The 25,472-nt window shown below is 35.4% G+C and overlaps 2 protein-coding genes across 2 annotated transcripts in view; one reads left to right on the top strand and one right to left on the bottom strand.

Moving 5' to 3' along the window:
- The first annotated feature begins 10,276 nt into the window (after nt 1-10,276).
- LOC110020333 (LRR receptor-like serine/threonine-protein kinase GSO2) lies at nt 10,277-14,118 on the top strand. The gene is given in 5 exon segments (XM_020718396.1): nt 10,277-10,858; nt 11,888-12,148; nt 12,227-12,663; nt 12,665-13,112; nt 13,274-14,118. Coding segments are annotated over 5 exon segments (2,028 nt in total). The 5' UTR covers nt 10,277-10,443; the 3' UTR covers nt 13,741-14,118.
- Nucleotides 14,119-20,623: 6,505 nt separating this feature from the next.
- LOC110020202 (MAP3K epsilon protein kinase 1-like) overlaps nt 20,624-25,472 on the bottom strand; it is a 37,434-nt gene continuing 32,585 nt past the window's right edge. The window contains exons 13-17 of the mRNA XM_020718216.1: nt 24,829-25,226; nt 24,600-24,734; nt 21,334-21,740; nt 21,123-21,237; nt 20,624-20,878 (exon numbers count right to left, since the gene is read on the bottom strand). Coding sequence (XP_020573875.1) covers nt 20,705-20,878; nt 21,123-21,237; nt 21,334-21,740; nt 24,600-24,734; nt 24,829-25,226 — 1,229 coding nt within the window. The 3' untranslated portion in view covers nt 20,624-20,704. The remainder of the gene's footprint in view (nt 20,879-21,122; nt 21,238-21,333; nt 21,741-24,599; nt 24,735-24,828; nt 25,227-25,472) is intronic.

Raw genomic sequence — 25,472 nt, 5'->3', positions numbered from 1 at the left:
ATATATATATATGAATATGTATATATGAATATGTATATATATATATGAATATGTATATATATATTAACAAAGATTGATAGCCAACCTCATGTGCTAAGGGTTTGTTTGGGGTTGCTGCAGCTCATCCAGCTTATGCTGATAAGCAGTTTATCGATGACCAGCTGATCCAGATAAGCTAACTGACTGTTTGTTTTGTGCGTTTGCAAAACAAGTAATTCTGAATAAATGACCATTCTGCCCTTGTTCTGGATAATTTATTTAGCTGTTTGGTTAGTGCGTTTTTTCAACAGCTTATTTGCAGATTTTTTTAATTAAATGAACAATCTGTCACGCAAAATTTGTAATTTTCTCAACAAAACGACAATATCTATTATTTTGCTATTTTACAACTAATTAACCCACTTCATACTCATTTGAGACATAGGGATTGTCAAAAATTTATTTTTTTACAAATTCATCAACATTCTTAATGCAATCATAAAAGGGAGATAAAAGTGAAGATTGAAGAACATGAAAAATAACAAATATTTATATCAATTAAATATTTCAAATGACATCACAGAAGCACAGTTACTTAAACAAAAGTGAAATACACCTTAACACACTAATATGCCTCATGGAAGGCCTTATCTTGATCCAAAACAATCAGAATCCCTCCATCATTTCAACTACAATAATCCTCAAACTTCTAGCAGGTACTGCAAAATCGATGCAAGAAATGAGGGAATTAAAAAGTCAAGCCTCAGATGGTGCAGAACAACAAATGCCTAAGAGCCAACAGCAGAAAGCAAAGTAAACTTGAAGAATCTACCCCATACATACCAGCATCCATTTCAACGGCACACCCAAACTGCTGCAGTAACATACCACCATTTCATCATTACTCATAAACTAGTTAAATGAAAGAAAGAATTTCATTGAAAGTATATAATACCAAAGTGATAAAAAGCATCCATTTCAACGGCACACTCCAACTGCTGCGGTAACATACCACCATTTGATCCACTGTTAAAGCACCGGTTGCCCTTAAAGAGAAGGGCCATCCAAGCTGATCGCCAAGAGGGACAGGGAAAGTGCCTATAAACGGCCTTATAATGGCTATCAATAAAGTTCAGGGATCATCTTATCTGGCTAATGCAAAAGGAAATTTACATGCATTTGAAGCTTATTTTTATATGCTTATTAGTGATAATAAGCTGAAGCTTCATTTTTATATGCCTCATCATTAGAAGCTTTTTATATGCAGTTCAACGCAATCACTGCACCACAGTAAAGATACCTTGTACATATTATAATGAACTGGGCCATCAACACAAACTTTACAAAGAAAGACAAATGTTAATTTAATAGGAGCCGTAAGAAGTGGGCACATCATAAAACTAATTTATGGAGATCAACCAAAGTCTCCAAAGACACATGTCCGTATATAAAATTGTAGATTAGTGTTGCATACAAAATGTTATGTGGTAAAAGAGAAAGGTGTGCCCACAAAGACTCATGATGAAGCATTAGAAACTTGCAAGTTGTTCTCCCTTCATTTTAAAATTTCTTCCCAACAAAGGAATTGAGAAAACCAATATTTTCTCTCATCACAGCCACCAGAACAATCACTGATCACTACTATACTGATAACATATAAATAAAAAAAGGGGCAGTTACATACATACCGCCTAATTTCTATATATTTGCATGTCTACCACCAAAACTTTAATTTTTATATGAAATTTACTAGCTCTAGCATATCTCCACTGCAATAGCCATGCATTAATGCTTCTGCCTCTCATTCCGATTAAGCTTTTTCTAACATCGGCATTAAGTTTTCATTCAATATGAAGTTAAAAGTCTACAATCATACAGGAGGTTTAAGTTCTAAAAAACAATTATAATCTCCTAAAAAACCAAAATAGATAGCATCAATTAGAGCCTGTTTATACTTTTGGTGTGCAACATTTTGCCTTCCAATCCTACAGAAGTCAAGGCTAAAACAATTAAGCAAAAAAAAAAAAAAAAAGAAGAAAGGAGCAGAGGAGAGTTGAGGAGCGGTTGAAACGGGTTTAACAAATTCCTCTTCCACAGCAACAAAAAATTTTAAAAAAAAAAAAAAAAAGATACAGAAGAACCCTAAGAGTCCAAAGATCATCTCCTGTGAGAGTGGATATTGCTCCACTTCAAGGACATCTTTTAGATCAGCAAACCAGAACTTAACCATAAAAATACAGAAGTGAAAATAGAATATAGTAAGGTTAAGAGCACCTACTAACCTGGAAGAGAAGAAGTGCCGAAGAAGGAAGAAGGAAGAAGCAATGTCGAATCTGCGAATCGCGAACGGAGTGCCGAAGAAGGAAGAAGCAGAAGGAGTGCTGAATATGCAGGGAGTAGCTCTGCCGCACTGCGAGCTTCCTTTAGTTCCGAATCACGAACAACGAAAAAGGAAGAAGCAATGTCGAATCCAGGAAGGGGCAGCAGACTAATTCGGGACTAAACACGATGAAGGAAACGCAGATCGCGACGTGTAATGTAAAATATGAAATGACGTTTCCATAAACGCATCTTCAACGCGCGAAACAAACGGTGAGGCAGCGTTTTCAAAATGCCGCCACACTTATAAGCTGCCCCAAACGGGCCATAAATCTATTATCAAACAGTTTTCAAGATTTAACTCTTCAATGATTTACTAAATCCAAATTTACAGGATTTACTAACTCCTAACTTAAATTTCATCAGTTTCCATGCATCTCCTAAGGGTTTAGGGTTCATGATTTTGGGGTTGTATGACAACGAATGAGCTTTGGCTTAAGTGGATTTTTAAAATTCTATAATTCCAGATTTAGCAAATCCAGAACGGTTAAATCGTAGAAACTATTTGACACTAGATTTAATAAATCCAGTTAAATTCTGTCAAATGGTTTGGCAACTTTTGTTAGAATTTAGGTGGTTTTTATTGTTTGTTAGAATAAAAAATATATAATAATTATTTTATTATTATGATAAAAATTGATTATTTATTAAATTAAATTAAATTAAAATGTTATTTAAAATTTTGATAATTAATACTTTTTATATTCACAGAACTAATTAATTATCAATAAAAAATTTACTAAATTAGTTTAACATTTATGAATTAATAATTAAGTAGTTATTAATTATATTACTTAACAATTATTAATTATTTTATTGAATAAATAAAAAAATTATTATGCATTTTTTATTAATTGACAATTAAATAACAATTATATAGTTAGTTAGTTATCATTAAGTCGATAATAAAAAATAAATCGTTAATTATTAATCCATTAAAATAATAAGACTAACATAAGTAAAAATAAATTAAACCCTGCTAGAAATCCTTGCCTACATCACTACACTCCCCAGGCCTTCCCATGTTTTTGAAACCCTCACCTATGCCCCTTCCTCACTTCTTGTTTCATCCAAAACAATCGCCTCTGTGACTAAACCCTTTCGATAAAGTTGCAAGTACAGCTAGCTGGGAGGGCAATGACGGGATCACAACGCACGGAGACCACCGAAACTCCATCTTCCTCTTTTTTTTTTTTTGCTTCGCTCTGTCCTAAAACCATTGAGAAAGGTAAGTTTGTTCATAGCATTCTTTCTCTTTGCTCTTCCCGAATTTACCAAGTTTGCCGATTCACTCGATTTAGTAAATCCGGGATTTTAGGCCAAAATCCGTGCAATTTTAATTTTTCAAATTGCGGTTTTATTTTGTCCAAAATGACCTTCTGACAAGATTTAGGTTAAATCTAGATCAAAATCCATTCCAGAGAGGCCCTTAGGGTTTGTTGTTTTTGGTTAGTGTTTAAGGATTAAGATTTAAGATTTAGGATTTATCCGTCACTTTTTAAGGTTTTTAAAGTTTAAGATTTAACATTTAGGGTTTGCAGTTTACAATTTAGGTTTTAGGATTCAAATTTAAGGGTTCATGGTTATGAGTTTAAGATTTTGTGTTTAGGGTTTTGATTTTAGTGTTTAAGATTCAAATGTCAGTGTTTTGGGGCAATATTAAGTTGAGACTTGGGACTACATGAGTGATTTAGGGCTTTAGGTCTTTGTCTTCCTGATCTCCATGTTTTTGCAGTGGTGTTGGGGGCATGTCGAAGATGGAGTAGGCACTAGCCGCAAAGACCAGAGTTTATCTTATGCTTCATCTTCTGCTGTAATGTTATTGTTTTATTTTTGAAATATTTGCATACATACCACTCAATTCTTATATATTTTACATATATAACACCTAAACTTCAATTTTTACATTCACGCCACCTTACCTACACATAATATGTTGTATTTCACTTTTTTTAAGTTAAAATAGAGGTATATTTAATGTGATATGGAAGATTTGGTTGGTATAAATGTAAAAATTAAATATTAAAATACATAGGAACTGGGTGGTATGCATGTAAATGCCCCTAAAATTTAGGTGTTAGATATGTGCTATGGAGCATTGGTGGTATGAGACAATATTGAGATACTTTTGAAATGTGATTTCATAGTTTAATGATCCTAACTGAATCAAATATATGTATAAAATTAGCTCTTAGGGCCAGTTTGGGGCAGCTTATAAGTTCGGGGGCGTTTTTGAAAACGCCGCGGTACCGTTTGGATCGCGCGTTTTGCCCACTTATCCCAAAACGCGGTTCCATTTTTACACTAAATGCAGGCCGCAGGTTAAAACCCGGAGTCGACTCGCGGGCCGCTTTTCAGGATAAACTGCTTATCCTGAAATGCACAAACTACTCCAAACGCACTCTTAGTTCAAGATATGCTAAGTATATAGACAATTCATTTTCATTATAATTTTGTAAGAAAAATCATGTTGATTATTTTTCTCTGTAACTTTAATGATATCGGAGTTTACCCAAGCCACGATATCATATGCAAATATTATTAGACAAAAACAACTAGAGTTACAATCAAGATTCAAACGAAAGCGAAAGTTCAATGAAGTGCCAATATTCGGCTAGGGTCAGGTTGGAATATATGTGGACAACAGTGACTGGGATTGGTGGCTGGCTGCTGAAGTAGGGAATAAATGGTGTCTGACAGTTGGAGCAGGGAAGGGTTGGGTAGCTGACGACTGGAAACGAAGAAGGGTGGTGGTCGGCGATCGACAATTGGGAACCGAAGAAGGGAGGTGAGGTTAATGACTGGAATTATGGGAGGGAACTGGGTGTTGGGGGTTGGAATCAGGGAGAAGGGGAGGTGGCTGACGACTGAAACAAATAAGAGAGATGTGGAAGGAGTTGTGGAGATAATTACAATCTTGCAGTAGGATATAGCCGGAGAACTATCTGTCCTCGGGAAGGATACAACCTAACAAGGGTAGACACATGGGGATAAAAATTTGAAGCCAGCCATTACTAAACCTTGAAACAAGCAACATATGTATAATAGTAGATGGAATAGGAGGGGGAGAAAGGGGCGTCAGTTCCCGCCCAATAGCTTAGCCGGCCAGTCCAACCTTCTTATTGGATTGACACCCCTTGTTGAACCGGTTAAGCTGGTTCAACCAAGCCCCCGCGTCAGTTTCCCGAGGTTGGGAGAGCTCCGACCTCATTCATCGAAGTTGTTGGGTCATATCACATGGTCAAGTCCGTGACGTTGAACGTAGCAAGAACATTTTAGGGTCTGTTTGGGGCAGCTTATAAGTGCGGGCGGCATTTTCAAAACGCCGCCGTACCGTTTCGTCCGCGCGTTTTGCCAGCTTATCCGAAATTACGTTTGAGTTTTTACACAAAACGCAGGCCGCGAGTAGACCCCCGCGGCCGGCCAGCTGACCGTGTTTCAGAATAATCAGCTTATCCTGAAACGCACAAGCTGCCCCAAACAGAATTTATAAAACAAAATATATCTTTTCATATATAAGTTTATAATATTAATTAAAAAAAATTACATTGATATATCATATAATTCTTTCTTATGCATTCATATATCTAGTACCTGAGAATTTGATATTTATATTTATAACATCTTGGTGAAATGAACCTATTCACGAAAAAGTGTCATTCACTTTAAAAAGTTAAAAATAATAGTACTTTTAATGTGATACTAATGATTAGAATGTTATCTATATGTACATGAAAGTTGAGGTGTTAGATATATGTATATACATAAGCATTATGTGGTTTGTATGCATATGCCCCTAAAACTAAATGTTAAAATTTATATGATAAATATGAAAGGGGCATTTTCATGTACACCACACTATTCCTATGCATTTACATATCTAACAAATAAATTTTAATGTCTATATGTATAATACTCAAATACTTCATTATCACATCAAAAAATCACTATTATTAAATTAAAAAAAGGTAGAGTAAACCTTTTCAAGCATAGATAAAGTGGCACAAGTGTTAGATATGTGAACACACAAGAGATGTGGTATAAATGTAATTTTTTAAATATGAAAATCGTATAAGGTTATGTGGTATGTAGGGTATGTATGTAATTATTTTTTTTTAGTTGACCAGTATGTAGTTAAATTTTTGGCCGTACGTTGGAATGACGGGCACTTATCCGTTGCAAGATGGGATTCAAATTTTGAAATGGTTTTTTTGTAATTTAATAATATCCGACTAACGACAGCTCAAGATGGGGGGCATGTGAGTTAGAAAAGGGTACGCGTGTAATTTTGGGTCACGGGAGTCAGTGGGCAGGGATAATAGAATTTCTCCAATTTTGTTCACGGGGATGCATCATAAGGGTGAAGAGTACTCATATAAAAATACATAAAAGCCGTTTTTTGTTCGCGAACAGCTCTTGTCTGGCTCGTCCACTAAGTTAATGAATCAAACACGAATAATACGAACAAAGATTTGTTTGTTCATGTTCTGTTCATTATGGCTCGAAAGACTATTAATCAATTATATATATATATATATATATATTTGATGAGTAGTATTTTTAAAAACCTTAATTGACTACAAGACTATAAAAATTTATAATCAATTATAAGTATTAATCAAGAAAATAGAATAAAAATTATTAAATAGATTCAAATGATATTTTAATATAAAAAATAATTTTTAAATCTTAACCCAAGCCTTAACAGCTTATGGATACCTGATTAGGGTTATCAAAACAACTCTTTGAACGTGAACGACTTGTGTTCGATTAGCTAAGCAAGAGAGCCGAACACGAACACACTTTTTGAGCTCGAAATATAAACGAGCCCAACACGAGCTGAGCCTTATTTATAAATAAGTATTTGGGTCGTTTACACCCCTAATCACATGTACAAATAAATATATTAAATTATTTAGTCTTTTTATTAAGAAGGGTTGAACTCTACAGGTGATAAGCCGTGGTTGAAGTTCTAATGCATTTTTATATCAGATTCTCTTATGTAATATGTTCTCGAGGATAATCTATCCTGATGACATAAAAATTTAGAAGTCATACTTTAGATTATAACTTTTATTTTATTTTATTTAAATTTTAATTTGAAATTAAATTTGCTCTATATATTATAACATGTTTAATTAATTTTAATAATTTTTAAAAGTTTTAAATATTTAAAAAATAAAAATAAACAAATGAAAAAAAAATGCACATTTATTTCATGTTTTAACGTTTATATTTGTATCTAAGCATGCAATATAATATTTTGAGGGACATTCTGAGATTGCCACCTTTATTGCATTGGGAATGTTGTATTGTGGCCACTCCTGCAATTAAATGCTCATCATCGATGTCCATTGTGTCACGTATTTTATTAAGATGTAGTTTATTAAGAGGATCCATCTTGGGTTAAATTTAAGCCAAGCATTTAAACTTGACTCAAACTCAAATTCCAACCAAATAGTGGTTATGTCATGTTCTAAATATGTTACTCAGTTCATCTTTGAGTCAGTCTGATTAAACACAAGTTTGACTTGAGCTAAACTTTCTCAATTGGTTAAAAGATAAGTCGTGCTTGAGTTATACTTGGTTGGGTCGAGTTAAATTTGAGTCGGACTCAAATACAATCCAATTGCTCGAATTGCTGACCATACCGTTGTTGTTGCCTGTTACCATAATCTAATACAATTGATGCCCTCAATCCTCACTACCACCTACAACCACAATTTTAAGTTATCATATTTGAAATGTATTATAAAAAAAAAATAAAAAAAAATGAAGCATTTGATTTGCATCCCAACTAAGTAATTCTTTTATTTCTAGAAGTATGCATTCTAATTATTGTATATTTCTAAAATATACACATTTTAAACATATCTAAAAAAAGTAAGCAATAAGATGAACATATTTGATTGCACTAGGTTAGGTTTTGGCTAATTAGTCCCTTTAACGTAATCAAATGGTGTATTTTGTTTCTCCCTAATTAAGTATTTTTAAGCTTGGCTAATATTCTAAGTAGAAAGAAAGTTAAAAAAAAAAAAAAAGACAAGGGACCATCTCTTCTTCATGTTCTTTCTCTTTGCTTGTTTTCTACTAAGAATTATGGTTTTTTCCATCATCGTTTTTGAAGGTTGGTCTCCCATTTCATCCTCGTTTTTGTGTTCTTTATTGGCTAGATTTTGTGTCCATGCTTCTTTTATTCTTTGCAAGCATTTGCATTCATTATTATATGGAACAACTCTCATCAATTATGGGTAAATACTACCGAATTTGATTAATTCTCTTGTAATTTTAAATAATTATATTACATGAAGTAATGTTAGATCCAAATTTATCCAGTAGATCGTGTCCAAGGAGTAGAGCATTGGATCGATAAGAGGTGATTGAGAGAAATGGAGAAATGAGAGAGAAGAGAGAGATAAGAGGTGATTGAGAGAAATGGAGAAATGAGAGAGAAGAGAGAGATAGAGAGAAGAGGACTTCCCTCGACAGGGGGAAAATGGGGTGTTCCTGGGCTCGTGGACCTATTTTTTCCCTTAAAATTAGAGATTACAAATGAGGGGTGGTCATATCATCTATGGAAATTAGAGATTACAAATGTCACGAATTAGTGGTGGTTAGTTATAAGCGATAAAAGATGAACTCGTCACTCCATAAAGCCATGCAACTCTTAATTGTAATGTGTCCCATGATTGTAAACACAAAAGAGAAGAGAAGTAAAGAGATCGAGAGGTTTTTGCAATATATTTTTCACATAAATTAGATGATAACCTGATGGTCCCTAGCCATAAACCTATTGGAAAGCAAATGGGCTAACCTCATCTAGTGTCAATATTTATAATTTGAAGGTCGATGGTCGCTTTCAATGATAACATTTCATTCAGAATTACAATAGCTTACTGTAAATGTTATGTCGGGTTGTGTGAGGGTTAAATATTGATGAAAGCCAATTATTTGTCTGTACTTGTGAGTATCTTGAATGAGTTTGGAAGTTTCATTGAAAGTAAAAAATATTATATAAGGAGTTTTGATGCTAATCTGCACAATGACTCCAATCACAATGCACCACATATACGATCCGACCCTATTAAATAAAAAAACTAAATACTTTGATGCATGACGGGGCTAGACAGTATATGTGGTGTATTGTGATTGGAGTCTTAATACAATTTTGCATCAGGACTCGTGATGTAATATTTTTTCCATTTGAGGAGTAGGATTGTTTGGATAATGGTGTCAACAGCAGCTTTGCATTGTGCAAACTTGTTTTATGTAAGAGTTCAAGGATATATATGGGGTTTGATGTAAAAGATAACCACTGTGTGTGTTGAATGATAAGTCCCAATAATTTTGAATTAAACCAAGTTGTTTAATATTAAACCTCAACCTGAGATTGGTATACAAGGCCAAGGAGTGGAAGCTGATCGAAGCGGAGCCGCACCGGAGAGGAAGGATTCTGGATCAGATAAGCTAAATCTCAAATGTGCAACAACAAATCACAAGAGATTTTAATCCGTTTACCAGCAGTCAAAGAAACCTAAGATGTTAATGAGCTGCGCAACTTTGATTTGTACTAGAGGACCTCCCGCATTAATAACTGCAGCGAATCCATATTGCTATTTATTCCGCGATTAACTGAATTGATCGGTCGGAAAGTTTCTAACAAATCAACTTTGACATTATAAAAATCTTTTCTTTACGAGTTAAAAGAACTGAATTTGAAAAAAAAAAAAAACTGATAAACCATTAGTTATTAGGAGGCCCCATTACGGAGTAGTTGAGATTTTGAATTTCTCTGCAGTTGTTACTTACTAGTTATTACATTCTTACTCAAAAGCACCTGTGCTCAGTAATAAAAAAAGAAAAAAACGAAAAAACAGTGTAATGAATTTACAATAATAATACTAAAAAGAAAAGCATTTGCCTTCCCGAACTGTGTTCTTTTTCCCAGCCTTTTTGGGCTTTTCTAGGTTCCCTTCACACTGCACTCAGAGCTTGACAAGCTCTTCCAGCTGCACAGCATCCACTACCGGCGCCAAGGGAGAACCGGAGAAGCAACCACAGGGAAAGCTTCCTCTTTTCCTATCAATGGCTTACCCTCTGCTCCCCCTATCTTTGCTATTCTTCTTTCTTCTCGCTCAAGGAAACCCTGAGCTCAGAGCTCTAATGGTGCTCAAGTCTTCTCTTGACCCCGAGGGTCACTACCTCTCTTCTTGGACTTCCAGAGGTGACCCTTGTCGTGGAAACTTTGAGGGAGTCGCATGCAACGAGCATGGCAAAGTAACGAACATCTCATTGCAGGGAAAGGGGCTCTCTGGCTTTATCTCACCGGCGGTGAAGGAACTTAGATGCCTTTCTGGGCTTTATCTACATTACAACGCACTTAGAGGGGAGATACCGAAAGAGATTGCGAATCTGACTGAGCTCACGGACCTCTACCTCAACGTCAATGGGCTCACCGGAGGCATTCCGTCGGAAATCGGCAAAATGGCTAGTCTTGAAGGTTAGTTCAAAGAAGGTTCTTTGGGTTTTGAAGGATGGGTTTTAGTCCTTGAGGATAAAGTTTTGCCTGAGGATTTTGGTTCGGTTGGGAAGGTTGTTTGGGTTTTGAAGGGTGGGTATTGTTTCTCGAGGATAAAGTTTGGATTTTGCTGAAGAAATTTGTTTCAGTTGGGCTTATTTCAGTTAAGTTTTTTAGAAGTGCTTCTGTGGTGGAAGCTTCCTGCACCGATGTACTGCGTGAAAATGGAGCAGGAAGGGTGAAGCTTGTTTGCTTCTGCATGCTTGTATTTGTAGCCGGGTGTCTTGCAAGTTGGAGTTTTTACCGATTTTTCTTGCTTCCTTTCTCTTTTCTGTCGCTTTTTTTTTCTTTCCCTGCAGATTTTATCTTCTCTTTTGCAATTTTGAGTTTTATTAGTTAAATGCCATTTACACTGTACTCTTCGGGTTTTTCGATCACTTGGTCTCTCCGATTTCAGATGCCTAATGCTTTTTATCATATTAATTTTCAAAAGATCCGGCCTTTAGAAATGTTCCATCTTTACTTATTTTACATTTTGTCCCTTTTTCGTGGCTCTACTTCCAATCCTTTCCTTTCAAAGTATGATTTTTCTCATGCATAACTTGTCGTTGCGCCTCATTTTTATACTTGACCTTAGCTTATTGTTAATTTGTGGAGCCTTATTGATGCCTTGTGAAGGAATTTTGTACGCATATTTAGTACACTGTTATTTTGAGAAGTTCACATGCAGTATATGTTGCTCTAATTTGTAAGATATAAAAAAGGTGCCATTTTACAGAAATTTGCGACCATGGCAACCTAAGGTAGCAATAAATTGGCCAAATCTTTACAGAAATTCTTAGCGTTTTTTCCTTCTTTTTGTGCGTTTTATATTCTTTTGGTGATTTGAAATAGTTCTATCCCAATCCCATTCCTCATTTTTTCTTGCATAACTCATTAGAATTATGAAAAGTTTCTCCATTTCAGAATCTGTGGTTTTTAAAAGATATTGGTGTTCTCCTCTTATTGCAGTATTGCAGCTGTGCTATAACCGGTTGACAGGTAGCATACCCACCCAGCTGGGAGCTTTGAGTAAGCTCTCTGTTCTTGCGCTGCAATCCAATCAGCTAACTGGAGCCATTCCTGCAAGCTTGGGCGACCTACCCCAGCTCCTGCGGCTAGATTTGAGCTTCAACAGACTCTTCGGTTCAATTCCAAGGAAGCTCGCTCAGCTCCCTCAGCTATCTGTATTAGATGTTCGGAACAATTCCCTCTCCGGTTATGTCCCCTCTGGTAATTTCTCTGTCAATTCAATCCAAGTGTTCTTGCATTATCTTTTTACTAAATATTTCATGAACTCTTCTGATATAGATTTACAGAGACTAAGCAAAGGGTTTCAGTTCTCCAATAATAAGGGGCTGTGTGGCGTCGGATTTTCTTCGCTTCAAGCTTGCACTTCCGCCGACTTCTTTAATCCGAACAGACCGGAGCCATATGGCGGCCCTGATGCTTCCGCTGGGCTGCTTCCAAAAGAGATTCCTCAGTCGGCTGATTTCAGCCAAAACTGCAACTTTTCTCACTGTTCAAACAAATCAAAATCATCAGCCATCACCATCATTGTAGTCGTAATCGTTGTTTCAATCGGCGTTGTAATCTTAGGACTATTTGTATTTGTATGGTACCGCCGACAGAAACAGAGGATCGGGAGCTCACTCGAACTCTCAGATAGCAGACTCAGCACTGATCAAGCGAAAGAAGTCCTCAGAAAGAGAGTGTCTCCTCTCATCAACCTCGAGAACACGAACGGAGAACGGGTGGGATCCTTTGGCTGATGGTGGGAGCAGCAATGGATTTTCTCAAGAGGTTCAGAGCTTCAGATTCAATCTGGAGGAAGTGGAATGCGCGACTCAGTATTTCTCAGAGGTTAATTTGCTCGGGAAGACAAACTTTGTGTCGACTTATAAAGGGATGTTGAGGGATGGAAGCCTTGTTGCAGTGAAGAGCATCACGAAGACGAGCTGTAAGACCGAGGAAGCTGAGTTTTTGAAGGGATTGAAGATGTTGACATTACTCCGACACGAGAACCTTGTTGGTTTGAAAGGGTTTTGTTGTTCCAGAGTTAGAGGAGAGTGCTTTCTTTTGTATGATTTTGTCGCCAATGGAAGCTTATCTAATTATCTAGATGCGAAGGATGATGAAAAGGAGAGGATTCTAGACTGGTCTACTAGGGTTTCCATCATCAAGGGCATAGCTAAAGGTATTCAATATTGCCTTTTTCTATATTATTTTTCTATGACTAATAGAAGCATCAACCACCAAACCTACTAGAAGTACTTAATTTTCTCTGAAGAACAACAGCATGCCATTTGATGATCTTTTCATACAAGTCAAATTAATGTAAAAGTCATTCTCATCCAGGAATTGAATACCTCCACAGCAGCAGAGCAAACAAGCCAGCTCTTGTTCACAAAAGCATATCAGCTGATAAGATACTGATAGACCAAAATTTTGTTCCCAAGCTATCTGCTGTCGGTCTGCACAAGCTCTTAGCTGACGATGTTATCTTCTCAACTCTCAAAGCTAGCGCCGCAATGGGCTATCTCGCTCCCGAATACACGACGACCGGCCGCTTCACAGAGAAGAGCGATGTTTACTCGTTTGGAGTTATCGTGTTCCAGATCCTGACAGGGAAGACGAAGGTAACTCACCTTCGACTCACTGCTGATTCTGGCCAACTAGACGAGCTCATCGACGGGAAACTCAATAAGTGCTTCTCCATTACGGAAGCTGCGAAGATTGCGGGAATAGCGTTGATGTGCACAAGCGAGATTCCGGGCCATAGGCCAACCATGGAGGCTGTGCTACAGGAGCTGGGAAGCAACTGATGGATGATTCAAGTGCTAACTACTGATATTGTGATGGACTTTTTTAGTGTATTTTGTGCTTTAATTTTTGTTGGAACTATTTATGTGTTATGGGAGAAGTGAAAGAGCTTGCAGTGTTTTGGAAATGTGTTTTCGCTTGTTAGTGTATAACTAGATGGGGTCTTGATGATTGATTGGGGGAAGGCGGCTGTGGGAAAGTGAGAACTGGCGATTTTTTTTGTTTGGTGAGGTTTGTCTTTCATATTTTGCTTTGTGGTTAGTGGTGAAGCTTTTTCTGTATGGCTGTAAAGGAGAAAAAAGCAGAAATGATGCAGCACTGACGCAGTGGCAGCTATAAGCTTCTTTTAGTATTTTGTCACTTGATGGGGGGTAAAATATTAAGTCTTTTTTCCGGCGGTGGGAGAGTCGTAGAGATTTGTTGTCTCAAGGGACAGAAAGACTTGCATACGGAATAAAAAGAAGAGATTTGTAAACTGCAACAACAATAACAAGAAAGCCTTAATCTCACTATGTGGGCATGAATCCTTTTTCTCCATTGCGTCCAGATTTGTAGGCTCATTGCTAGAAAGTCAAACGACATGAAGAGGGGAAAAAATACTTAAAAAAAAAAGGAGCTAAGAAAATTATATTCCTTGATTCATTGAGGTACGGCTCGGATTATCCAAGACAAACATAAATTAGCGACGGACTTACAGTCCCAAGAGATAACACAGCTACTGCAGCAATGCAAGAAACAGTTAAGAACCTATGGTGCATTGGGGCCTCAAGAAATCCAAAGAATGATGCAGCGTGATCATGCCAGTAGGCGGTTGGTTCTATTCTTATTGTCTTTAAATTTGTGATTTCAAGTCGAAGGATGAGGGCCTGTTTGGGACAACTTATAAGTGCGGGCGGCGCCGCATCACCGTTTGGAAAACACATTTCGGTAGCTTATCTGAAAACACAGTTGGGTTTTTACACTAAACGCAGACCCCGGGTCGAACCCCGCGGGCTAATCGCTGGCCACGTTTTAGGATAAACTGCTTATCTGGATAAGCACAAGCTGTCCCAAACGCACCCTCGCTGGCCACGTTTTAGGATAAACTGCTTATCTGAATAAGCACAAGCTGTCTCAAACGCACTCTGAGTCTCACTTGCGGCTCTTTTGGCGAAGGTTCCATGAAAGAAAGTGTTAGAGATGAAGATTGTAACATGTTTTTTTTTATTGTAAGATCAAGAGAAAGGGTTTGGAGCAATGTCCTGTAAGTTTCATCCATTATAGAAGGGAGATCTGAATGAGTATTCTGTACTTCATAAAATTTTCATAGTAAAATTTTTTGATTGTGTGATTCCGTGTTTTTTTTTTCGTTCTTAGGTTTTTTTCAGATTAAATCTTGGTGTGTTTTTTGGATTTTTTTTTTTGGTTGTGCTTCGTTTTGAATATTTTGTTTCAATTTTTTTGAATTAGTGTAATCCTATTTTGCTGTGTGGTTGTGATTTTTAATTGGATCTAAGCCCTAGTAGAAGTATAAGGTTTTCATCATAACAAAGTGGTATCAGAGCCGGAGTGTTTAATTTTAATGAGAGTAATGATCAACGGAGCAAGGAGCAAAATGAAGAAGTTCAATGAGACAAACTTCAAAATTTGAAGGATGAAAGTAGAGGATTTATTATATCAGCAAAAAATGTATTGGCCGATTCAAGTTATCATCAAGAAGCTCGAGCTTATGACTATGGGGGAATGGGAGATTTTGTATTTGACCTGTTTATCATTTCTCTCATCTGTTGTGTTTTATATAGTGAATGAGAAAATCACAAAGGATCTCATGACAATACTAACAAAGTTGCACAAAGAACATTTTGTTTTAAATAAGTTTTCTCTGATGAAAATATTATTCAACATGAAGATAATGAAAAATAATTCAATGATAAAACATCTGAACAATTTTAACACTGTAACAAGAATTGTGTTATGTAAGAATTAAGTTTGATGATGAGGTCAGGATACTATTGATATTATCTTCGTTGTCGAATAAATGAGATGATATGACCACAATAGTGAGTAACTCTTCTGAGAATATGAAGCCGAACTACGATGACATTGTGATGTTGGTGTTGAATGAAGAAGTTCACAAAAATTCAGTGAATTATGAATCTTCAGGTTCTGTATTAAATACAAACAATAGAGAACAAAATCTGAACATGAATATAAGCAGAGAAAAATTCAAGTCTAGGAAAGGAAAGTCCAAGTCAAGAAGAAAAAATGATATAGAATAATGTTGAATTGTGAAAATAAAGGGCATTTTAAGGAAGATTATAAATTTCCAAGGAAACTTGGTGGTGGACCGGAAATGAATCTCTCTACAATTCTCCACAAGCAAAATTCAAGGCGACTCCCTGGTTTTATCCCTAATAAATGTTGAATCTTGGATAGTAGATTTGAGTACCTCTTTTCACATGTCCCAAACAAGTGGTATTAAAAAAGTTTACTCATAGTGATCTAGGGAAGATTTATTTGAGCGATAACAATGCTTGCAATATAGTAATAAAATATGATGTGGATATCAAGTTGTCAAATGAAACATTCTGGACGTTTACTAAAGTTAAGACATGTTCCAAGTTTGAAAAGAAATCTCATCTTTGTGAGTTGGCTGCAAAGTCATTTTCGTGACAACTTTCACAAGTAATTCATGAAAGGTGACCAGGGGGCAATAGTAATGGCTTAGGACAATTGAAGGCACTCTTTAATTAATCAATGAAATAATAAATTTTATTGATGTGGCTGGAATCAAGGTAGATGCAAGTCTATGACACCGTATGCTTGGTTATTTGAAGGAGAAAGATATGAAGTCCCTACTTTCTAAAATTAAATTTATGGGTTAGAAATTAGTAGATTTGGATTTCTTAGAATATTGTATATATAGAAAGCACAAGAAATTTTCTTTCTCTAAAAGTGGGTCACTGGTAAAGCCAAAGAAACATGAGTTAGTGCATGCAGATGTATGAGATCCTACTCAAGTTTAGTCCTTTAGTGGTTCCCATTACTTTATTACATTAATTGACAATAACACCAAAAGGGTATGAGTTTACTTCTTAAAGTAAAAAATCTTGCATATTTGAAGTTTGTAAGAAGTGAAAGTTCATGGTAGAAAATGAGTCGGACATAAATTTGAAGTGTCTCAAATCAGATAAAAAGGGCGAGCATCATCATCAAAAGTTTAGAAATTTCTATTCTATACCTACAAGAGATAAGGCAAATAATGTCTGAAATTTGAGTCAGAAATTTTCGACACATAAATTTGCGTCGTATTTTATGACGGATATGCGTCAGATTAGTATTTGAATATTTGAGGCAATGAATGACAAAGTTTTCACTAACAGTGCAACAGTTTTTGAGGCAGATTTGTGTCAACTAAATCGACGCAGAAGGCGACTCATTAGACCTAAAAAAACACATATCGTTCTCTCCGTTTTAGTTTTTCTTCGTACCACTTGTTCTTCTTCCTTCTCGCAACGCTCTCATGAAACCCTTGCACCCTCTCAGCCTCGCCTGAAACCCTCGCACCCACCTTCCAAACTCTCTTCCGACACCCTCGCCCGAGAACCTCACATGAGTTCTGTGATCTCCATTGGAGCTAACTGGGACAGCAAGGAGTGAGCACACAACCCTTGATCAAAACTCCCATATTTTTCATCCTTCTGCTCTCATCCTATTTGAAAACATTGACTATATTAAAGTATTGAGTGGTATATATGAAAATCTATTTCATAGGTAATGTGGTATGCATGTAAAAAAAAAATTCACATTATGATAGAGTTTGTGTATATGCATGTTAATATTCGTAAAAACTGAAGTTTAGGTGTTAGAAATGTAAATACATTAAGGTGATATAGATGGGGATGTTATTATTAGAATTCAAGTTGGTTGTTTGAATTATAAGAATTAATTTGGGCTTGTTCAAATTGATGGTGATATATAAGGGCTTCAGTGTGCTTTTCTGCCAGATCGACCGCTTTCTTCCGCTCAATCGATTCTTTCTACAAAGATCTTGTGAAGGATAGAAGTGTCAAAGAGGAAGATTTCAATGTCCTTTTCTCTTGTGAGATCATGCGAAAGAGTTTGGAGCAAGTCTTGTAAGTTCTCTTGATTGTAAAGAAGATATACGAGTGAGTATTTTATACTTTTTTGACTTTTCATAGTGGTAATATCTTGTGGTGTGGCTCCATAGTTTTTTACTATTATTGTGCTTCTATTTAAATATTATATTTTTATTTTCTTGAATCAATACAATCCTATTCTATAGTGTTGTTTTGATTTCTATTTGGATTGAAGCCCTAGAAAAAAGTATAGGACTTCCATCCTAACAAAGTAGTATCGAAGCTAGAGTGTTTGAATTGAGATGGAGCAATGACTAATGAAACAATGTACAAAATAGGGAAGTTCAATGAGACAAACTTCACATTTTATAGGATGCGAGTGAATGATTTGCTATATAAGAAAAACAAATATTTGCAACTACATGGTATCACCACGAAGCCCGAGTCTATGACTATGAAGGAATGAGAGGTGCTGGATTGAATAACCTTGGTTTTGATTCGTTTATCACTTTCCACGTTTGTTGTGTTTAATATTGTGAATGAGAATCATGGTGGATCTCATGAATGCACTATTAAATATGTACAAAAAATATTCTGCTTCAAATAAGATTTTTCTAATGAAGATGTTATTCAACATGAAGATAATGGAAGATAATTCAGTGGCAAAACATCTGAACAATTTCAACACTATAACAAGTCAGTTGTGTTCTATAGGTATCTTGTTTGATGATAAGATTAGGGCACTATTAATACTATCTTCATTGCTGGACAACTATGATGGTTTGTTTACGACAATAACTCTTATGGTAATGTGAAGTTGAGCTTTGATGACATAGTAGGGCTGGTGCTGAATGAAGAAATTCACAGAATGTTAGCTAATAGTGAATTTTTAGGTTATGCGTATCATAAGCATATGGTTTCTATCTCAACATATCACAACCAAATAAATGAAGTCAACAACACAAAACCAACTGTGAATTGAAAATCAAACATATGTAAGACAATAAGACAAATTCTCATATATCAATCCCAAGCAGCAGACAATGATTAATGTTTGCATTATCAATTGAGCCTATAAATAGTGTTGGATTTCATCATAACTTAACTAAAATTAAGTCAAAAGAGAATATAGATTCAGTCTGTTTTTAAAAAGAAGAGTAAAACAAATGTATAAAATATTTGAACATCAAAATTTGTATAGTCTTATAATTAGATTAGATTTTCACATTTTAATATTCATTTTTCACGTTGTCTAATTGAAATATATATTTCATGTATAAGAGAATCAAAATGAGTGATGAAATTTTTAAAATGCCTACTATTCCTTTCAGTCCAGACAACATGCACAATTGCAAACATATATATGTATGTATATATTGGATATTTTGCATGTAAAATTATCAAAATAAGTAATCGCCTGAAATAGATTGCTTCCAAAAAAAAGTTCTTACTAGGAACCACCACTCAAGTAATGAGTAGAATGAGAGAATTCAAAAAATATGTGAGTATAAGATTCTATCATAGAGTGACAAAAAGTACAATATTGATTAACATGAATCTCTCTATTGAAGAGTATGTCATTTATTTTTAGGAGACCTATGACAATTTTTTACACAATCACAACAAATTAAGTGGAATGGCCATTGAACCAAATATACTTGCTCCAATCCGATTTTGGGACAATCTTCACATGCTAAAGTGTAAATATATTAATGAGAACAAAAATCATTACCGACACGTCTGGACAGTCAACCATCAGCCGTCACATCGCCATCAACCTTATCGATGGATGGCGTGGCAATAGTGGTTAACCGTCTAAACGTGCGGACACCTGGATACAATATTTCTTCTATTTGAAGCGCCTGATATCTAATATATACTAATAAATTCCATTTATAAATAATGGACAGTCAACCATCAGCCGCCACATCGCCATCAACCTTATCGATGGATGACGTGGCAATAGTGGTTAACCGTCTGAACGTGCGGACACCTGAATACAATATTTCTTCTATTTGAAGCGCCTAATATCTAATATATACTAATAAATTCCATTTATAAATCCGATGATCAGTGAGGCCATGGATGTGAAAATGTTTAATTCATTCAGAGCCAGAATAATAATAATAATAATATTAATACATAACATTAGTGAATTCCCCCATGTTACATTAAATTTCACAGCAATAATTCGATATCATTTTTTTTAATAAAAATTTAAAAAAAATAAAAAAGATTTAAAACAAAATTATAGCTCTTTAGACTTATGAATTATAAGACTTCACTGTTTATTGAAAGTAGCATAGCAATGATTTAGCATTACCAGTAGACAAATGAATTCTACATGCATACCACCCGATTCCTACAAGTTAGATATTTACATTTACAAGACTTTGCAGTCATAAACGTAGATGTGAAAAATATACATTCCACTTTTAAGAAGGCATCAATAATAGTATTTTCAATGTAATATTAAAGATTTGAGGGTCACAAATGTAAATATGAAAGATCAGGTGTTAGATATATAAGCACATGAAATGTGTGATACATATGTAGATGCCCCCATTTATTTTTAAGTTAGCCATCTTCTAATCATACATTACAAGCATGGGCCGAAAAGATGCTCAAATTGTTCTATGGATAACAGCAAATTAATTATTTAACCAAAATGCATTATCAGCAAACAATCAACTTACAGTGCATCAAAATGGCCCATTTAGCATTCATAGGACATCAAATGCTGGCGACTGAACAATCATTGCATGATTATAAAAGCTACGATTCGTGCATGTACAGATTTAATATTGAAAAAATTAAAATAAGAAAAGGGGAGGAATATTTACATTTACCTGATAAGCAAATTGAGATATAACTCAGTAATTTAAAGCTACAAAACAGTGTTGATATGGAGAGCTTTCAGCAGTGCAGTCGCCATTTGCTGAACAAGAACCTGTCCGGATCTCTGTCCATCCCTTCGCTCTTCGATCAAATTCTGAAGCTTCTGAGGGAGGTCATTTTCCACTATCAGCTGCTTCGGTCTTGGATGGTGCTCATAGACAGCCTTCACAAGCGCATAACAACATAATAAGCTTGTCAACATGTATTTTAAAATAATCTTATTTTTTAAGGGGGCGTTTGCATGTATACTACCAAAATTCTATGTATTCACATATCTAACGCCTAAATTTTCTCTTTACATTTATACCATCCAAATCTTTTGATATTTCATGCAGGTAGATACGCAAATACATAGGAAATGAGTGCTGAGTATGTAAATCTTTTAAAACTATAAATAAAAAACCAACCTTGATTAGTTTTAGAAGATTAAGTCTAGCAATAGCATCGTGATGGTCTAGTCTTGAAATGAGATGAGTGGTCAGACCATTGGTGGCCATTGCGGTATTTATTCGCGGCGATTTCCTACAAAATTAATTACAAATAATACAAACAAATGTAATAAGAGGGGTAAAAGTATGCAAATTGAGGTTGGGGAGTGATGACTATTCAAACACATACGTAATGATCTTCAAAAATGGCTCCAAAACGTTCACAAAATAGTGTTCTGGGCAGTTCCCAAAAAATTTCACTAGCTTCTGAATAGCTTCTTTCCTCAGTAGAGCTTGCTCAACTTTCCTGTGGTCACTGTCATGAGCCAAGCAGACTGCAAGGGAATCTAAGGCGGTAACAGCCCATGCTTCATCCACCAATAGATTTAGATACACGTCTAATCCGCCGTGAGCCCGTAACTGCTCCGTGGAGTTTCGTGAAGCATAGGCCATGTCGCAAAGCAGAGGCAATGCACAATGTTTTAAGGGTGAATCCGAAATGATGAACTTCATTAGATGGGGAATAATTCCATGCTCAGCTGCTTGTTCCTGCCTTCTCTTGTTTATTTTGCAGAGGTTGAATAATGCACAAAGGACCTGAAATTTTGAGTGGGAATGAAGTGAGAGGTGAGTCTTCCTGCTTCTTTCATTTAGGTAACAGGGATGCAGTTTTGCTAATTAACAAAACAAGCACTCAAAAAGGAAATTAAAATGAGAACACGCATAACACTCATTTCTTATCTATTTTACATATTTAACACTTGAACTTCAATTTTAACATATATGCCACCATAACTATAGATGAAAAAGGTGCATCACTTTTTAAAAGTTAAAATAGTGGTAATTTTGATGTGAAATAAAAGATTTTTAATAAATTTAAATATTAAAATTTAGCTGTTAGATATCTAATTACATAAGAATTAGGAGGTATGAATGCAAATGAAACATTAAAATAATAAATTTGTCGTGCTTGATCCTGGCCGTTCAGATGGCAGCATCATAATTTGCATATTCATAATCTCCACAGAGCGAAGGCAGGACTAACAATAGGCCAGATTCAACAAAGCAGATTGTCTAAAGATGCATGATGAGCCTTCCATCAGATTACAAAAATAAACCATAGTTCAAAACATGCTAATCAATATACCTAAAAATCATTTCAAAATTTAAAAAACTTTTGGGAAGAAATTAGTCATGCCATTCTTTCTTGAGCCTTAAATCGACTTACAAACTTTTTCATAGGAGTGTTCTCTAGGGAGACATACCTCAAGGCAAGCCCACTACGTTATGGTTGCTTATCAAGAACCATAAAGCCTTTGTCCACTCCTCTTGACTGATTTAAGTTAGTTCATGGCCAACCACTGTAATGTGTAGCATTGTGAAATATCTCGCTCTCTCTCCGCTCAAACAAGAGATCAGTCAACCATATGTACAGTCAAACATCAAAACTTCCACCCTTTATCCAAGGAAGAAAAAAAAAAGGAAAAGGCCACCAACACTTTCATTTAGAACTCGATCAGGAAGTCGACCAATGACCCTTAGAACTAAATAATCTACAGGATAACCTGAACATACCTACTTTGGTTTACTAAACTCAATATAGCAGTCTGAGATATATTAAACTAAAAACACATAATATTAAAAGCCTTTGCCCGAAAAATATTTGCTCTGCACGAAATTAGATAACATCATTAAATCCTCACAGCAGCCTCCTGTTCAGTATTTATGTGACCTTATTTGCCGTGATGTACCCATTGCAGTCCTGTATATGACAGTCTTCCATCCAAAAAAGGTCTCAAACTCAAAAGAATAAAATCACGTCATTGTCTGTCATTAACCTTCTGATTTTCTTTTATATTTGCTTCTAAATTTATGAATTTCACTTCTTGAATGTATTAAATACATCATTCTTCTATCGTAACACGTAAACCCCATACCTTGAGAAATAACATATGAAGGTAAGCATGTATCTATGTCCACCTTTAGATCTAAGAAAGATAGTAATCCTCCAGTCAAAATTAGTATAATTCAAAGCAGTCTTGATGTAATAAACTCTAGTAGATAATTTCAATTCGTGATGTTTACACAAAACACAATACTTCTTAGCACAAATTTAAGAATTTCTAGCTCAATTTTGACAGGCCTTCGTTGATATATGTCCACATGGCATCATCTGGTGAAAATCATCTAAGGAGAAAGTAACGCACTATCACTATGTTGCCACAAAGAAAGTAAAATTACCAATTTTTGTTGCCATCATCAAAACCATGGCATCCTTGAACATATGTAAAATTCTAACATCAACAATGAAAATACACACCCAGAAGAGTCCATACAACATAAAGACAAAAGATTCTTCTTCAATGCTAGCACAAGTTTGTCCTGACAGAAAAAAAAAAAAAAATCTCCATCATCTCTTGATCTGAACCATCCCTATCCCAAAATTCATACAGGTCATATAATTTTCAATAAGGGCTTTTACACCATCAATAAATGAATTAAAAAAAAATTCAGTCATTATGAAGATCCATGTGATATGAACATCCAAAATCAAGCACAATAATTAAGGTTTTAGGCAAACTATCCTAAACATGCTTTCATGATGTTGAAACCATTATTCTCATTAGATTTTTCATATTTAAATTTGCAAGAATTTGAAGAAGGATATGATAATGTTGTCTCCAAGATTGAACCTTGCAAAACTCTGATACTATTTGTTGCCCCAAATCCCTCTTTCCAGGCATCAAAGAGATCAATCGAATTGACTTGGTAGAAACAATAAAACTATCAAAGCGCACACAAATTCAAAAAGACAAGAACACCTGATTTAAGTGACTAGATCAAGTTAGACATACAACCATGGGGAAAAAGGCACAAATAATTCCTCCATCAAAATAAGAAGACGAACATGATTAATATGATTTGATCAGTATTGATCCACATCAAGAGAAAGGGGGGAGGGGGGAGTTATAAATAATTACTTCCCTAAAATATGAAGCACAAATTGAGAACAGTTATGAAAAATATTAAATCTGATTTTCAAAAACTAATGAAGAGGTTTGGAGAATATCTCACCAAATTCAAGCTCTCTCTCTCAAAAAAAAAGTCCGGGAAGAAAGAAAATCTCCTCACTCAAAATTTTGATATACATAGGAAATAGGCTTCTTCTTTCAAAAGTCCAAACAAAGGAACCTTAGCTAAGTTACCAAACTTCTCGTCTTGATTACAAATGCTCCCATAAGTAGCTATCACAAATGATGGTAATTAAAATCACTAGCCCATGGCCTCATCTCATTCCTGCAAGTCTGCAAGGACTGCTAAGGCATTGGCGACGAACAATGTGCAATGATAATACACAAGCAGTAACTTAGGAAAACACATGTACAACTTAATATATACAAATATCCTTTGTTAAATAAATCATTTCCAAAAATCTTAGAAAGTTTGCACACTTACTTCACTATGTAATTGAGAGACAAAAGGCCCTTCATGGAGTTCAAGATTAGGAATCAGATGCTTGATTGCCTCTGCACGCTGAAGAGAGTCCAAGCAGTTTGGATCCCCAGAAAGATGATTAATGCACATGAGGATCTGAAATAAAAAAATAAAAATAAATCCACATTAATTAACCCCTAGAATCATAAACGAAATGTATACATATCATCAGCATCGATCTCAAAATCACCTTTAATAGAATAGGGGGCTCTATCTTATTGAACATTTGGAAAAGTCGACTTAACAGGCTTTGGCTACACATGTAAGATTTTACAGTAGAATCAGCTTTGGCAAATTGTAGCAAAAGATCTACAACCTTCTCAAGATACTCTCGAGCCACATCAGCATTCAGAGATGACACCATTTGAGAAAGTAATCCGGAGGATGTTGTGCTCCCAGGTCTAGCATTCAGAAGACCAGACCCCGATAATACTCCTGATGCTGTCTGGGAAACAACACCAGATGTCGAAGCACCTTCATTCGAAGTTGTTGAACCTGTGGATTTTGGTAATGCCTTTTTACTTGCCCGCTTAGACAGCTTTCCATTGAAATCTGCATGTCCGTTTTCCTTGCCTTTTCTAGAAACCTCTGCAGTTCAGTAAAACAAAAGAAAAAAAAAAAAATTTTCTCAGGTGTTGAGAGAGGGACAAACTCTTTTTAAATTTCTTTATTATGTCTTGTAGCTTCCACTCTATATAAACTATAAACTTCAGATCACAACCAATGATTACATAAGGACAGAGTGTCATTAAATCATCAAGTATACAATATATATATATATATATATATATATATATAAACAAAACCGCATAAAGCAAAATAATGGAATGTTGC

The sequence above is a fragment of the Phalaenopsis equestris genome, unplaced genomic scaffold (genome assembly GCF_001263595.1).
Source record: "Phalaenopsis equestris unplaced genomic scaffold, ASM126359v1 Scaffold000094, whole genome shotgun sequence".
Taxonomy (NCBI): Eukaryota; Viridiplantae; Streptophyta; class Magnoliopsida; order Asparagales; family Orchidaceae; genus Phalaenopsis; species Phalaenopsis equestris.
This window is presented reverse-complemented; position numbering and strand designations above follow the sequence as displayed.